Source organism: Myiozetetes cayanensis, unplaced genomic scaffold (assembly GCF_022539395.1).
Source record: "Myiozetetes cayanensis isolate MyiCay16 unplaced genomic scaffold, myiCay2020 scf10, whole genome shotgun sequence".
Taxonomy (NCBI): Eukaryota; Metazoa; Chordata; class Aves; order Passeriformes; family Tyrannidae; genus Myiozetetes; species Myiozetetes cayanensis.
Window position 1 is genome coordinate 6,229,480 of NW_026086605.1, and position 15,590 is coordinate 6,245,069.

At 48.9% G+C, this 15,590-nt stretch overlaps 1 protein-coding gene across 1 annotated transcript in view; it reads right to left on the minus strand.

Annotated features, from left to right (window-relative positions):
- The window catches only part of TCERG1L (transcription elongation regulator 1 like), a 58,142-nt gene extending 43,098 nt beyond the window's left edge, over positions 1-15,044 (minus strand). The window contains 6 exon segments of the mRNA XM_050337528.1: positions 3,649-3,804; positions 12,316-12,496; positions 13,340-13,486; positions 14,784-14,976; positions 14,978-15,015; positions 15,018-15,044. Of these exon segments, the coding sequence (XP_050193485.1) occupies positions 3,649-3,804; positions 12,316-12,496; positions 13,340-13,486; positions 14,784-14,976; positions 14,978-15,015; positions 15,018-15,044 (742 nt within the window).
- Between the last annotated feature and the right edge of the window lie 546 nt (positions 15,045-15,590).

A 15,590-nucleotide genomic window follows, 5' to 3' on the forward strand; every position in this document is an offset into this window, starting at 1 on the left:
GGAAAGGGAAGGAAAAGCTTCCTGAGGAGATGAATATCACATTTCTGGTTCGAATATTTGTGATTTTTCCAAAATTGTCATTTTTTGCTCACCTAATACCTAGGAATTCTGGTATGCAGGACTAATCTTAAATTACCACTGAGTGAATCATCTTCATGATGGGAATGAGCCCAGCAGAGAGACCCAACCTGGCAGAACAGGCAGGAACAATCCCAGTGCCCAGAACTGCATGAGCTCTCCAAGTATTTACTCACTGGATCACAGTTTTTAATTAAACTTGTAAAGAAAAGAAAGAAAAGGGTTTGTAGCTTCCACAGAGGTTGGACAAGTGTCCTCAGCCCAGCTCTCCCCAGCCCTGTAGTCTGCTGGAACACCCAACCCCACCAGCTGGGCACTGGAAGGAGATGAGCAGAACAAACCTCCAGGTAACTGGGAGGCACTGGAGATATTCAACCTTGCTCCCTAATTTCTTCAGTTCCATTCCCCAGAAAACAAATATTTTTTACAGACAATTTTTATCTCCTAGAATCACAGAATTGTTAAGGTTGGCAAAGCCCTCGAAGATCATCAAGTCCAAATGTCAATCCAGCACCACCACCATGGTCACAACTAAATCATGTTCTCAAGTGCCACATCCACATGGTTTTTGAACACTTCCAAGGATGGGGGCTCCACCACTGCCCTGGGCAGCTGTGCCAGCCCTTTCAGTGAAGAAATTTTCTCCAGTATCCAACCTAAACATCCCCTGGTGAGACTTGTGGCCATTTCCTCTCATCCTGTCCCTTGTTCCCTGGGAGCAGAGCCCGACCCCCCTGGGCTCCCCACTCCTGTCAGGAGTTGCAGAGAGTGAGAAGGTCCCCCTGAGTCCCCCAGCTCCCTCAGCCACTCCTCAACAGACTTCTGCTCCAAATATTTTACAGGAAATTCTCACCCCACTCACTCACAATCACAGAATCATGGAACTGTATAGGCTGGAAAAGATCTCGAAGATCATCAAGTTCCACTGTTCATCAGCCTCATCTTTGAGGTGAGCAGTAAGGAACTGGGGAGTTGAAGAGGTTGGCCAGGAATCATCTGGCAACATCCAGGCCCGGTTGGACAGGGCTTGGAGCAACCTGGTCTAGTGGAAGGTGTCCCTGCCCATGGCAGGGGCTGGGACTGGATGGGCTTTAAAGTCCCTTCCAGCCCAGAAGGAATTGGATTCTGTGTGATTCTATGATTCCATGAAGATATTAGGCTGAGCTTAAGGGTATAACAGGAGTAACTCCACTGTCACATCACCTTTCCCCAGCACTGACCCCTCACTAAGTGCTGTGACCACTCCAACAGCCATTACCTGTGTTTGCTGTGGGAGAGCAGCTGCTTCCTCCCAAAAACAGCATTAAAAAAAAATCACCAAATAACTTATGAAAATGTGGTTTAAACCAGCTAATGAAGGAGTGACAGACACATGAAAGGCCCCAGACAAGCGCTGGCATTAAGAGCTGGTCTAACACACGACGTTGTTTGGCCGTTTAGGTGCCGAGAGGAAAAATACTGAGTCACTTCCCAGCTGTTCCATGGCAGGGTAAAACAGTGCATTGAAACCTTAAATAATTCGGGAAGCCAGGAACAGGTGGCAAATGGTTTAGATGGCAGATGGTGCCTTTTTTAATATTTGTACTCACTGCTAATTTAGGGAGTCCATAACCACAGACTCAGCTCTTACCTTCTTCACTCCGATAATTAAAAAACTGCACATAAAGAAAATAAATGCCCAGTTCTTTATGGAGTAGCTGTAAAAGCGGTATTGGAGGTCACTAGACATCCCACACCTGAATACTCCATGTAACTGCTTATGTTCCCAAAGTTTTTTGCATTTGGTTTTCTTTAAGATCATCTTCAAAGCCTTGGCTTGGCAGTGCTGGGAAATTCAGTTTTCTCTCCACCAGCGGAGCTCACAAGCACGAAGGTGCAGCTCAGTGAGGAGCTGCATCTCCACAAGCTCCTATTTAGTCTTTATATTAAACCTGGCACAAAAACTAAGCTAACAGCGAGGCTGGCATTAAATATTTAAGGGAATATTTTGCCTGGTAGATGCACGGGCAGAACCACGAGTAGATGCAAAAAAAAAAAAAAAGAAAAAAAAGGGGAGGGGGGGAAAGGAATAAAACTACGAAATGGAGCTGAAACAGCACTGCTGGAACCTTGTCCACGTAAGTCATTGATGTGACAGCAGAGAGCACAGAAATATTGTGCCAAGCCCCTTCTCCCTCTCAGTGCTGCTGTACAGCTCCAGCTCCAGCACCTGAGTTTTAATTCTGTGAAAGTCCAATCACAGATCACTCGTGTAGAAATAGGTTCCTCAAATTTAAATATATTTTAAATAAAATTTTATGTTGCTACTAAATCCAGTATTTTATGCTGCATTTTTTCCATGATTACAATTCTCCAAGCTCAGGACAGAGACAAACAAATACCCAACAATAAAAATGATCACAGGAGCTTCTCCCGTGGCAGAGCCAAAGCACAGAGAACCTGCACCACCCAGCACATCCCACCCACGTCTGCTCAGCCCCATCTCCAGCTGGGATCCTTCACAGTAAAAGGCAACACATGGGTTTAAATTCCCTAAATATCCTGTACTCTCTCATAGCTCTGATTTTCTTTTACAAAATGTAAAATAAATTGCATTAAAATGAACCCCAACTCAGGGAAGAACACATCTAACAAGTAATTCTGCTCTTTATATAAAGAATGATTTTTTTTCCCCTTTGGTTTCTCCTCCAAGATACTCATAAACAGGCAATGTGTTTTCTTTGGGTGAAATACAATATTCCATGGGAAGCACCACCAACTCTCTGCCCTTCAGTAGAATTAATTCAGGAACAATGATCACTGAGATACATTTCTCATGAAAAGATTTCATCTGAGCACCAAAGCCATAACCACACACCTTCTGTGAAATCCAATCTCACTGTATGGAAAACACACCCTAATTTACATTTTTAACTTCATCAGCATGTAACATTTCTAAATATAGCCTTGAGCATTCAAAGTACAGTCTCAAAAATTACCCTTAAGGTTTGAAGCCAGCCCCAGTGAGGCAGAGATGCCCCAGTGCTTCCCCAGCTGCCATATGCAGAAAATTTTTACTCAACACCATGCCAAGAAAACAGTGATTTTTTTCAGTCAGAAACCACATCTCAACCTACTGGAAAGAACCAAAGACCCAGGCTGGGTCTCACAGTGTGCTTTAAAATGATAAATAGCCAAGGAATCTACTTAAGTCTTAATCAAATATTATTGTACCTTGAGCAGATACCTTTCAAACCCCAACCTTTAAGCTGAGGATCAGCTCCAAAGGCTTGGTGTAACTCAGACCAGGTTTCCTTACAGGACTCACTGAGATGGAGGAACCAGTTCAGTTCATCAACTGCCCATTAAATGCCACAGCAACAGGACCACTGCAAACACCCCCAGGGTTCTGAACTCACCTCTGACACCATTTCAGAGGACGCCTCCAAACCGCCCCAGAAAATCCACCTTCAACCCCAGATTGCAGTGACACCCCCTGCACCCCTCAGTGTTTACCCAACACACAGAGAAGCCTCTTTGCTGCATGAAAACAGGAAAAGCTGCTCATCAGTGTCCCAGGAGGGACCTTACCTGGGAAGGGCGAAGCCACCAGAGGGATTTTGAGTGGGGAGAAGGTGAGGAGGTGGCAGGGCTGGGGGGCCTCGGGCTCCACCGACACCACGGCCGCCGTGGCCAGAGCCAGGGTCTGGTTGGCACCCATGGCCTTCAGGCTGTTCTGGCAACCACCTGTGGGACAGGGAGACACAGCAGGGTTATCTGGACAGGAAGCAGTGGGTTTAGGTAAAAGGATGTTTTCAGCCCTCAGTTTTGACACAAGATGGAACAAAAGTCTGCCACACTTGCCAGCTGGCCCCCGCTGCATGTCAGAGATACTAGAGCTTGAATATATACTATGCATAATATATGTATATATTATATAGTGAGGCCATATCTGCAGCATTGGGTTCAGTGCTGGTCTCCAGAGCTCATGAATCACAGAATCACTGAGGATGGAAAAGCCCTCCCAGCCCATTGAGTCCAACCTGGGCCTGATCCCCACCTTGTCACCCAGCCCAGAGCACTGAGTGCCTCATCCAGTCATTCCTTGGACACCACCAGGGATGGGGACTCCACCACCTGCCTGGGCAGCCCCTTCCAATGCCTGAACACCCTTTCTGTGAGGAAGTTTTCCCTGATAACCAACGTGAACCTTCCCTGGCAAAGCTTGAGGCCATTGCCTCTTGTCCTGTCACTGGTTGCCTGGGAGAAGAGATGAAGCAGGAAAGCCAAGGAGCTACTGGAGAGGATCCACCAGAGGCCACAGAGATGATCTGGTATCTGGAGCATCTCTCTGATGAGCAGAGACTGCAGGAGCTGGGTAGGCCTGGTTAGCCCAGAGAAGAGAAGGATGAGGGGGAATGCCATCAATCCACACAAATATCTCCAAAGGGTGTCAGGATGGTCCCACACTGTTCAGTGGTGCCCAGGGACAGGATGACGAGCAATGGCCATAATCCAAAACATAAGTTCCACCTCAACATGAAGCAGAACCTTCCACGGAGGTGGCAGAGCCTGGAACAGTCACCCGGGGTGGGTGTGGAGTCTCCCTCTCTGGAGACATTCCAACCCCACCTGGACACGTTCCTGTATCACCTGCTCCAGGTGACCCTGCCTGGGCAGGGGGATGGACTGATGGGTGATCCCCAGAGGTTCCTTCCAACCCCAGCTATTCTGTGGCTCTCTGATGTATTTCCTAAGGACTCCCAAAGCCCCTTTTCTAATCGTTATTCTGAAGTCCCAGCTCGTGGCTGGAGCATTTTTAGATATTAAAACCCCATAGATGTGAAAACATCATTATAACCCAGAGGGACAAGGCAGCAGTGACTCATATCCAAACTGTGCAGAGTTATTAAATATAAATGAAAAAACCTCAATAAAAAAGCCAAATATTTGAGCGCATTGAACACAATTATTCTGAACTTTCCTAAATATAAGCTGTCTGATTTCAAACCTGATTTTTTTTATTACTTTCTATATTAACAACCCAATGTTCCTCTTGCCTTCCTGGCTGCTCTGCTTTGTTCTGCACACAAATACCTGGGTTTTACACGTTGTACATTCATATCCTTCATCTCAGAAACATCACATGCAGGAAACTACCAATGGTCTAACATGAGAACTAAGGAGTCTCCCAAATTAAAGCTCAAGCAGCATTTAGACTCTGTCCTATTCACCTTTGTCTGACAAACATGCAGGGAAGACCTTCAGAGCTCAATCTCGGCTAAATATGTTAAATAAACGAGAACATTAGGAGTAAAAATCTTAAGGAGAAAACCTAATCTGACACACAGCAGCTGTTCCTCCCTCCACACCGAGCTAAGGATTCCAGAATTAAGCAATCATTAGCTTATTATGTCATTCAGCAAACACTCCCAGCCCCTGTGGAAATCCTTCAGGCAACAGGAGGCAACTGTGGTGCTCCAAAAAAAAAAAAAAAAAAAAAATTAAAAAAGAATCACTATTTGATCAGACTCCTCACTCCAGGCACAGTGTCAGTCTGGGGGGTGCCTTTATCCTTGTGTGTCACTGAGAGGAAAACAGGGAACTGGTGTTTGGGAAGGGAGACTCTCAGGGGGTGATGCAGCACCTACAACATCACTGCTGCAGAGTGAACATCCAAGAATCATGGAATCACAGACTGGTTTGGGTTGGAAGAGACCTTAAACCTCATCCAGTCCCATCCCATTCCACTATGCCACACCTTCCACTATGCCCAGGTTGCTCCAAGCCCCATCCAACCTGGCCTTGGACACTGCCAGGGATGGGGATTTCTCTGGGAAATCCATTCCAGCCCCTCACCGCCCTCACAGCCAAGAATTGCTTCCCAATATCCCATCTCATCCCTGCCATCTGGCAGTGGGAAGCCATTCTCCCTTGTCCTGTCCCTCCAGACCCTTGTCCAAAGTCCCTCTCCAGCTCTCTGGAGCCCCTTTAGACACTGGAAGTGGCACTAAGGCCTCCCTGGAGCCTCCTCTTTTCCAGGTGAACACCCTCAGCTCTCTTAGCTTTGTTCTAACCCTTCATAGACAATTATTTGTCAACAGCTGAGCCCTGCATTAGTAAAAGAGAAGTTAAATATTTTCAGTTATCATCACCAAAAAAAAAGTTGTTTATTTTTACTGTATCCCTCAACGCCAAAAAACACCTGCAAATGCACTAATTATCAGGCACACAGGCCAAAAAGCCCACAAATACTCCAGGTTTTGTCATTCAGTGATGGATACACGGAAACAAATTTTTCTGCCAGAGTCATGATAGACAATAAATAAAAATAAATAAAAATCAGAGTCCAAGTCCAAGTGTTAATCCAAGCTTATTTTGTATTCATCTGGGGACTAGAACAGCCATTTAGTGAGGTCAAACATGTGGCCTCCCAGAGTCAAAGCTCATTCCTAATTCCAGCTGTCTGCAACTGGGAAAAATCCACAAAACATCTCCTGTAGCTCCTATGAGAACTAATGTTGTTTGGAAAAAATGGCTTTTCTACTGGCTTCCGACAGGGTACAGGAGCAGAAAGGTTGTTTACTTCTCATTTGATTATTTTATTTTTGAGAAGAGGATGCAATTTCCCCAAAGAGTCCAGGAAAACAGGAAAATAATGTGTGCCTTGGTTGCTTGGCCAGCCAGAGCTTCTGCCAGCACCGATGAGTAACAGTCCTGGAGCAGGGCTTCCTTATTAAACTTTCATCAATCCCCTTATTAAAGTTTCATCAGTCAGTTGAAAGAGAAGTTTGGGTGATTTCCCCTCCTTTGATGAAGTTCTCTCTCCTTCTCTCCTGCTAAATAATTCCATGAAGAAAGGACTATCCCTGTGATTGTTAATCCAGGGGAGGAGGCACAGGTGTGGTGTGTGGGGTCAGCAAAGCCCCTCTCCTATTTACAGGCAGCTCAGCAATCAGTCAGCAATTTATCAGCTCTAACACAACACTGGACTTGCCAAAGCTGGCCCAGGACGTGACTCCTTGAGGGCTGAGGACTTTCATCTGAGAAGTTCTTCTCAGAAACCAACCAGATTCTGCTGCAGGATTTTTTTAAAAAGTTCTTGAAAGAGTTCTCTAGAATCATCATTAATCATTCCACATTTATAGGTGGAATTTCAAGCGTCAAATGCCTTGAAAATACCCTTGAGGGGGAAAATATGGAAATGCTAGGAAAATATTTTTCCTAGCAATGGTGGGTTCCCAAATCTGTTTCTGGAAGGTCAGGGTACACCCTGGGCAAGGAGTTGAGACTTGCCTGCTGAATCCCAGAATCACTGAGGTTGGAAAAGCCCTCCCAGCCCATGGAGTCCACCCTGTGGCCAATCCCCACCTTGTCACTCAGCCCAGAGCACTGAGTGCCACGTCCAGTCATTCCTTGGACACCTCCAAGGATGGGGACTCCACCACCTGCCTGGGCAGCCCCTTCCAATGCCTGACCACCCTTTCCAGAAAGAAATTTGTCCTGAGAACCAGAAACAATCATCAGCAAGGCCTGACACCAGTCATGCTTTAACAGGAGCTTCCGATGCTTCTTGGAAGGAACTTTGCCCTTCCAACCATCCAGCCCCCCTCATCCCACCCATCCCAGCCCCCACACCTACAGGGTGATGCTCCATGCCCCTCTGGCCACTCCACCCCCATCCTACGGGCTCCAAACCACCACATGCTGAGCTCCTGCAGCAACATCGATCCTTCAATAAGTGAAGCCACGGATTGACTTAAACAGCATATTTATCCCTCTGCAAAGGAAAACATATTGATATCCCTGCCTCCTGCAACCCAACGGGGGAAAAACAGCTTGTGTCACTTCCATTTGTAAACTCCAGTTATTGTATGAGCGTGCCAGGGACAGCCTCACTTTTCTGCTCATTTGCAATCAACAAAAAATCCCTGGCTCCTCACGAACAACACCCTGCAAAGCACTAGGAGAGATGCATTTATTTACCAGGAGGTCTGGGGTCAGGCAGGACAATGGTATGAAAGGGTCAGAACTACCAGCCTTGCCCATAAATAACACATTGCATGTTTTATATCTAAAATGTAAGAGTTAAACCAACCCAAACCGGGCTGAATTTTATCTTGATTTGGGTTGATAACAGAAAAAGCACCAAAGAACCATAAACTTAATAAGCAAAACAAAAACTTTGTGAAGACTGTGATTAAAGTGAGGCACTCCCAGACCTAATAAAGCATTTGGCTCTGCAATGCTTGAACACTCCATAAATAAAGAGGGGTTTGATGGCTTTTCAGGGACATGAAGAGGGTCCTGCAGTGCTATTGTTGTTTCCCAAACAGGGAGCCCCAGCACATGCATGCTAAGTGCAAGATAATCCAATTTGAGAAGCCCAAACCTGACTATTTGTATATGCAAATGGGCTTCAAATCAAAGCTCGTGCTCAGGAAATACAGAAGGCCGGAGTTCCTGGGTCCTGTATTTCAGAACTGCTAAAAAAAACATGAGAAAATAGAACCCAAATTCAACACAAGGCAAACCCACTTAATTCAGAGATTTGTAATGTCTGAAATCTAAACTGAAATTATCCAGAAAACTATGCCTGTGTGTAGGTGTGTATTTGCATATAAATCCTAATGCTGATCATTGCTACGAGAGACACTGGCTCAGTTCTGCAAAGATTCTTGGGGTTAAAAGAAAGAAGGGACACTGATAGGATCAAAGTTTTAATCTACTGAGGATGTCCTACATGACATCCTTGTTTCTAGCCTGGACATGGATTTCACAGGTGGACCACTCAGTGGGTAGGGAATTTTCTGGAAGGCCACATGCAGACCTGTGGTCAATGGCTCGATGTCCAAGTGGAGCCCAGTGAGGAGTGGTGTCCTCAGGGGTCGGGACTGGGACTGGAGCTGTTTGACATCTGTGCCTGTGACAGGGACAGTGAGATTGATGCACCTTTGGCCAGTTTGCCAATGACACCGAGCTGGGTGGTGCAGTCACACACTCCAGGGAAGGGACTGGACATCCAGAGGGACCTGTAGAGGTGGGGCTGTGCCAAATTCATGAAGGTCCTACAGCTGGGTCAGGGCAATCCCAATCACAGGCACAGGCTGGAAGGAGAATGGCTGGAGAGCAGCCCTGGGGAGAAGAACTTGGGGGTATTGGTGGATGCCACATCCCTGGAAGTGTCCAAGGCCAGATTCTACCTGGTCTAGTGGAAGGTGTCCCTGCCCATGGCAGGGCATGGAATGAGATAGTCTTTGATGTTCCTCGCAAGCCAAACCATTCCATGATTCTGTGAAAACCTTCCCAAACACACCAGCAGGAACACACCTTTTGTAAGTAATCACTGATGGTGTTTGAGAGCCAGGAATGTCAAACTACAAGAACACCCCTTCAAACACTTAAACCAACAGCAACAACAGTAACAGCACAGAATATCACCTACCAGAAGGTGACAGCTTTTATCTAACAGGTGCCAGCAAGGGGTCCTGTCAATGCTCCCTCACCCCCATTCAGCAGCCACCGAGCTCACAGGATGTGCAGGTGCCACAGGGGCACATCTGACTCAGGACCAAACCAGCCCCGACCCCACCCACGTGGCTGAGAGCACAAAGCAGGAGATGAAAATATTAATCCCTTCTTTGCTAAAATATCAATCCTTTCTTTGAAAAATATCAGCCCTTTCTTTGAAAAAACATCAATGCTTTCTCTGAAAAACATCCAGCCACTGCCTTCCACCCAAACCCGCCGAATCCAGCAGACACAAAACGAGCCATCATTCCGAGGTGGGCAAAGGCCACAATCCTCCTCACATACACAAACCACTAAGTACATAAATTCGTGGTTTGCAGTTTGTGAGAGAACAACAGAGCTTTCTTTCCTTACAGAAAATAACACCTTGTAGTAACTGGAACTGCAGCTGGTAAATTATGCACATCACCCTCCACAGACTCAGTGCTCATTCCTTTATCTCTGGAACTGCAGATCCATTGAGGAAACAATTATATCATTACTGATAACTGTGCAAGGCAGACCCGCCGTACGAGCGGCTCCCGAAACGAGTCCGACGCAGAGCCGGCAGAGCTCTTATTAACTGCTCCGTTTGTGCCACTTAACAAAGCCATTTGCTCACAGGGGTTTTATTAATCTCCACGTTAAGTGTAAAGATTACACAGGAAATACTTCACGTGCCACCATAACCCTCGGGGAGGCTGGTTCTGGTTATGGCTGGAGGACACAGACGGTGCCGTCCTGCCGGGATGGCCCCACCTCAAACGAGCTCTGAGGCCACACAGCCTGGGATGTCACTGGATTGGCACAACCACAGCAACAAGGAATGAGATTCTGAGAAAGATGGGAAGGAATTCTTGACTCAGAGGATGAGGAGGCCCTGGCACAGGTTGCCTGAGAAGCTGTGGCTGCCCTATCACTGGAAGAGTCCCAGGCCAGGTTGGACGGGGCTTGGAGCAACCTGGGCTAGTGGAAGGTGTCCCTGCACATGGCAGAGGGTGGGACTTGGTGGGCTTTAAAGTCCCTTCAAACCCAAACCCTTCCAGGATTCTATGATTTAGAAAGGTGGCTGGGGGTCTTTGTGCTCCTTCCTGCATTTCTCCCACCCAGTGGGGCTCAGGGAGTTCTGAAGAGGCAGACAATGCTGCACACACTGCTGCAGGAAGAGTTGGATGCACCTGAGGATCTCCTGTACTAACAGGCTGGTGCTTGCATATCTTGTCCAGGCAGAAGAAAACCTTCCCTTCTCTGTGCTACTTCCAGACCTCAGACACGGCACCAGGCTGGGAATGTCCCAGTTCTGCCCAGCACATCCCCCTGACCCACTGCCAGGTACGCTCTTGCGTTATGTTCTGTGATAAAATGTTTGTGCGTGTTTAAATAACATTGTTGTGAAATATTTTAAAGTATTGAAATCTTTTAAACGTACATAAACAAAGAAGGGGCTGTTGCTCCCCTGCTCAGAACACCTCCCTCACCATCACACTTTTCCTCAAACCCCACTTTCTCCTGCCTGGGAGCACAGCTTGATGCTTCCCCACGTCATGCTGGGGGCATGCAGCTGTTTTTATGGGTAATAAATACAAATAAATAATATAATAAATATGCATAAACAAATAACACAGCAGCTTCACTCCTCCAGCCGAGCACTGGAGATCCTGGCAGGATGAGGAGGCAGCTGACAGACATGGCTTTGCTACAACACCAAAATATGGACCCATTCGAGTGGTTCAACATGTTTCAGTGTAGAACAACATTCACTGCTAATTAATCAGGTTGGCAAATGAGCCCAAACAGCAACAATCTCTTCCAGCATGCTCTGAATCTCAACAGTGATGGTAAAATACAACATCCCATGTGCTGCTCAGCTGCAAAATAAAAAGGACTTTATGGGGCAGAGACCACAGAAAGAGGAGTTGTGGTGTCAACCCAACAGGCATCACCTTGGGTCTGAGGAAGGAACAACTGGCAGCAAGCCATTAATTCTTATTCTCATTTTAAGAATATATTTAGGGGTTGAAACATCAGTAGCATTTTACTTCTCAACCTCTTCTCTGAAACAACTGCTATGTTACTGCTGCAGTGACAAAACAGAGATTCAGCCCTACTGAAATGCATGTCCTGCTCTTTTCCAAGTACAACTGTTCTTTTCCAAGTATAAATCTTAGTAACTTACATAATCACGGAATATTTATACAGAAAATATATTTATACTACTATGTATATATTTATAAGTATATAACTCTTAGGATTTATGCAGATTAATGGAATTTACTTCACACTATCATTGTGCATAACTGAGCCTTAATGAGTTGATTGATCAATTCCTCCCCTCTACTGCCAGTGGTCTACAGAGACCACACTGAACCCTTAAAATGAGCAGCCAACAGAACTGTGCATGGGCTGTGCCACAGAATCATGGAATCATTCAGGTTGTCAGCAATTCCTTGTTTGAAAAATAAACTGTGCAGTTGGGGAGTGGCTGGTCCCTTCATTCCAGAGGTCAACGACAGGCTATGGAACAGCCTGTTACAATCTCCTGTAATTACACATGGTCTTTTCCTCCTTTCAGAGTAATTTTGGAGGATGAAACGCATTTTGCCATCAAGGTTCAGCTCAAACAGGAGTTTTTTAGTAAAATGGAAGGAGATCTTTACTCTAGAGAACAGCTTGTGCTTCTCTCAGAGATGCATTAAGGGGAAAACACCGATGAACAGCCAAGTACTTAATTATTTACATGCTACTAACCTGGTACCAGCTGAGGTGCCAACACCAGTGTGGGCAGTGGCCTGGAGGCAGCAGCTGGCCTGGCTACAGCCAGAGCTACTTGGTTGGTCATCAGCAGAGGTTTCTCAGCTCCCTGGAACAGCCTGGACTCCTCAGGATGTATCCAGGCTGAATCCAGAGCAAATGCATTGTTCAAGTATATCTGTCCAACAGGGAGAAATGAAAAATGTTACTGCTTGAGAGACAAAATTCAGCAATAAAAGCGAGATTAAAGTGTCTTTAACTCAGTATTACAACAGGTAATGTCTCACCTGGGGACAAATCCGCCAAACTAGATGGATTTCTGCTCCCTCAGTGTTGAGGCTGAGCTCAAGTGACCATTTAAAAATTAACTGGCTTTTAACATGAATCATCAGCTGATGCAGCATCACAAAGAGAAAAGAATCACTGAAGGCAACGGTGTCCCAGACACAGCCACAACCAGTCCCGAGAGACCCCTCGCCACCTCAGGGACTGCGGTCACATTCCAAACAGGGGACATGAGGTGAGGGAGAGGATGGGATGCAGGCACAGAGCTGCATTTTCAGCATTCAGATGTTAAATGGTCAGGTGAAGGTAACTGAGGGTGGCATGAGGGACACAGGACCACGAGTGACCAGGTACCAGGGACATGGCAGCGCTCGTGGTGACGCCGCTGCTGCCAGAGCTGGACCTCGGCAACACTCTGGGGTGAACAGGGGAAAACCAGGAAGAAAGGGAAAACTCCCATAATCACATCCCATTTTAAAAATAAGACACTCTATTCAACGGACTAAAGACTAATATTGGAGATGTTCTATTTTTTTCAAGGCTTCAGAAAAGCAAAGCCGTGTAAGTGTTGCTCCATCAGCCCTCCCTCCTGACATTCCTCCTCCACAGGGTTTTCCTGGCAAACCACTGACCTCTCCCACTCCATCACAATCCATTGAACCAGTAACATTCCTCAGCTTCCATACTTTATGTACTTCAGCCTTAAAACCACTTCAGCATTCAAGATCAGACTTACTTTGCAGTTGGGCAGCCTTTTATCGATCCAGCTTTTCCCAGTGTGAGGCGGAACCGAAGTCGTGAACACGGGGGGGAAAACAGGGACAAATTCCACGCTCGAAGAAGGGGAAAATCCTATGACCGGGGAATGAGCTCCAAATATCCACTTTGGAGGGAGGAAAAAAAAACAGGAGGAAGAGTTAACAAGAGGATTCTGTCCCGAGTAAACCTCTGCTTTTCATGATTTCCTAATTATGTTACAGAAGAGTGCGGAGAATTTCAAGCACATTCCTCCAGTCCAACAAGAATCTGTGGTTCTTTGGGCATCACACGGTGAGCAGCACATGGCACTGGCATCATAAGCTGCTTTAGGAAGCCACAAACCTGTGCCTGGAGCACAGCAGCACTGGTAATGGCTGCAGTGGGTTTGCTCTGATCAGTCTGAACCTCACACACAAAATCAAAACATCACTAGAAAGTGCTTTGAAAATGAGTCTCGAAAACCAAAGCAAATGGCAGAAACGTATTTTTTCTCAACTTAAATTCTCTTGGCAGATAGGTTCCCACAGCAAAACCACCTCTGCGGGTCAGTCAAGTGGTCTCACGCTGGGGAATAATTGATGCTCCCGTTTCATTAGACCCAGCACCGACTATTTTCTCCCGAACCACAAGAGACGCTCGAGCTCGAAACGGCTGGAAATCACCACACGAAATCGCGCGGACACTACAGCGCTCACATCGCGGGTTTATTTTTACCTCCATAGGGTAAAAAACATAAAGACGATGCAAAACTACAGCACAGCTCCGGCACTTGCACTGTGACAGGGCGAGCACCCCGACGAGAGGCTCCGCTATCGCTGCTGCTGCTCACGGCAGCAATTAATAATTCAAATATTCATCAGGGGAAGCACTGGCGCGACACACCGGTTCCAGTGACACGGCTCAAAACTTTCGTCTTTATAAATATTCAAAGAACGCAGAGCGGCGATGCTGCCCCGGCTGCCGGAGCATCCCTCGCGTTCCCGCTGGATCTGCGGGAAGCGCATTCCCAGCCGGCGGGGAGCGGACCCGGAGCCCAGCCCCGCCGAAGAGACCCTCAATCCTGCCGAAGGGACCCCAGCCCCTCTCCCAGCCCTTTTCCTCCCGGGGAAAACCCTGCCGCAGGTTTCTAGAGCCGCTGGAAGCGTCGCGATCCCCCACACTCGGAGGCGCGACCGGAGACCGAGCCCGAGGGGCGCAGAGCGCGGGGGAAGGGGGGGCGGTTGTAGCCCCCAGGGGAGCACCACCCGGGGAAAGAGGATGCCGAAACCGCGGAAGGGCGATGGCGAGCCCGGAGTGTCCCCGCCGTCCCGCGGGGATGGGATGGGGGAAGGGGGGTCCCGGTGGCGGGGCTGGCGCCGGGCACGGACCCGGACCCGGGACGGCTGTGCCCCCCGGGGGTCGCGGGGCCGCTCCGCCCTTACCTGCCCCTGGAGCAGCGGCTCGGTGGTCGCGGGCAGCAGCGGCAGCAGCGGCTCTGCGGGGCCGCGCCAGCCCCGCAGCACGGCGGGGGCGGGGGGCGGCAGCAGCAGCGGCGGGGGCGGGGGGACCCCGGCGTTGGCAGCGCCCACCCGGAGCAGCCCCGCGGCCGCGGGCAGCACCCAGGCCCAGGGGGCGCGGGGGCTCCGCGGGCGGCGGCCACAGCAGCGGCGGCGGCGGGCGGGGGCGGCGGCGGCCGGGAGCATCCCGCATGGCACGGAGGGGCAGGAGCGGCTCCGCTCGGCTCCGGCACCGGCTCCGCTCCGGCACCGCCGCCGAGTGAACTCCGAGCGCCGGGAGCCGCGGGCAGGCTCCGCCCGGCGCGGGGCGGGGGCGCGGGCAGGGCGGGGCGCCGGGGCCGCCCGGGGAAGGCAGAGAGGGAGGGGGCGCCGGGACCGGCCCCCGGCACAGCCCCTGCCGGGAGCGGGGACGCTGCCGTGCGGGAATAAAATGGGCTTTTTGGCGACTTGCCCAGCGCCCGGGGGGCAGCCCCTGGGCACGGGGGATGGGGGGAAGAGGCGGAGGGGACATGCGTGGGGATAGGAGAGACAGCTAGGCTGGACACGGCCCCTCCGACTGCACCCCCGACACACTAACACTCCCACATCCTCAACCTCCCGAAGACTCCACGACCCTCAAAACCTTCCCAACCTCCCCAAAACCTCACAGAAGCCCCAAGCTTCCCCAATCCCCCAACACCCTCGATCCCCCAAACCTCCCCAGCCTCCTCGACTCCTCCGAACAGCCCCAGA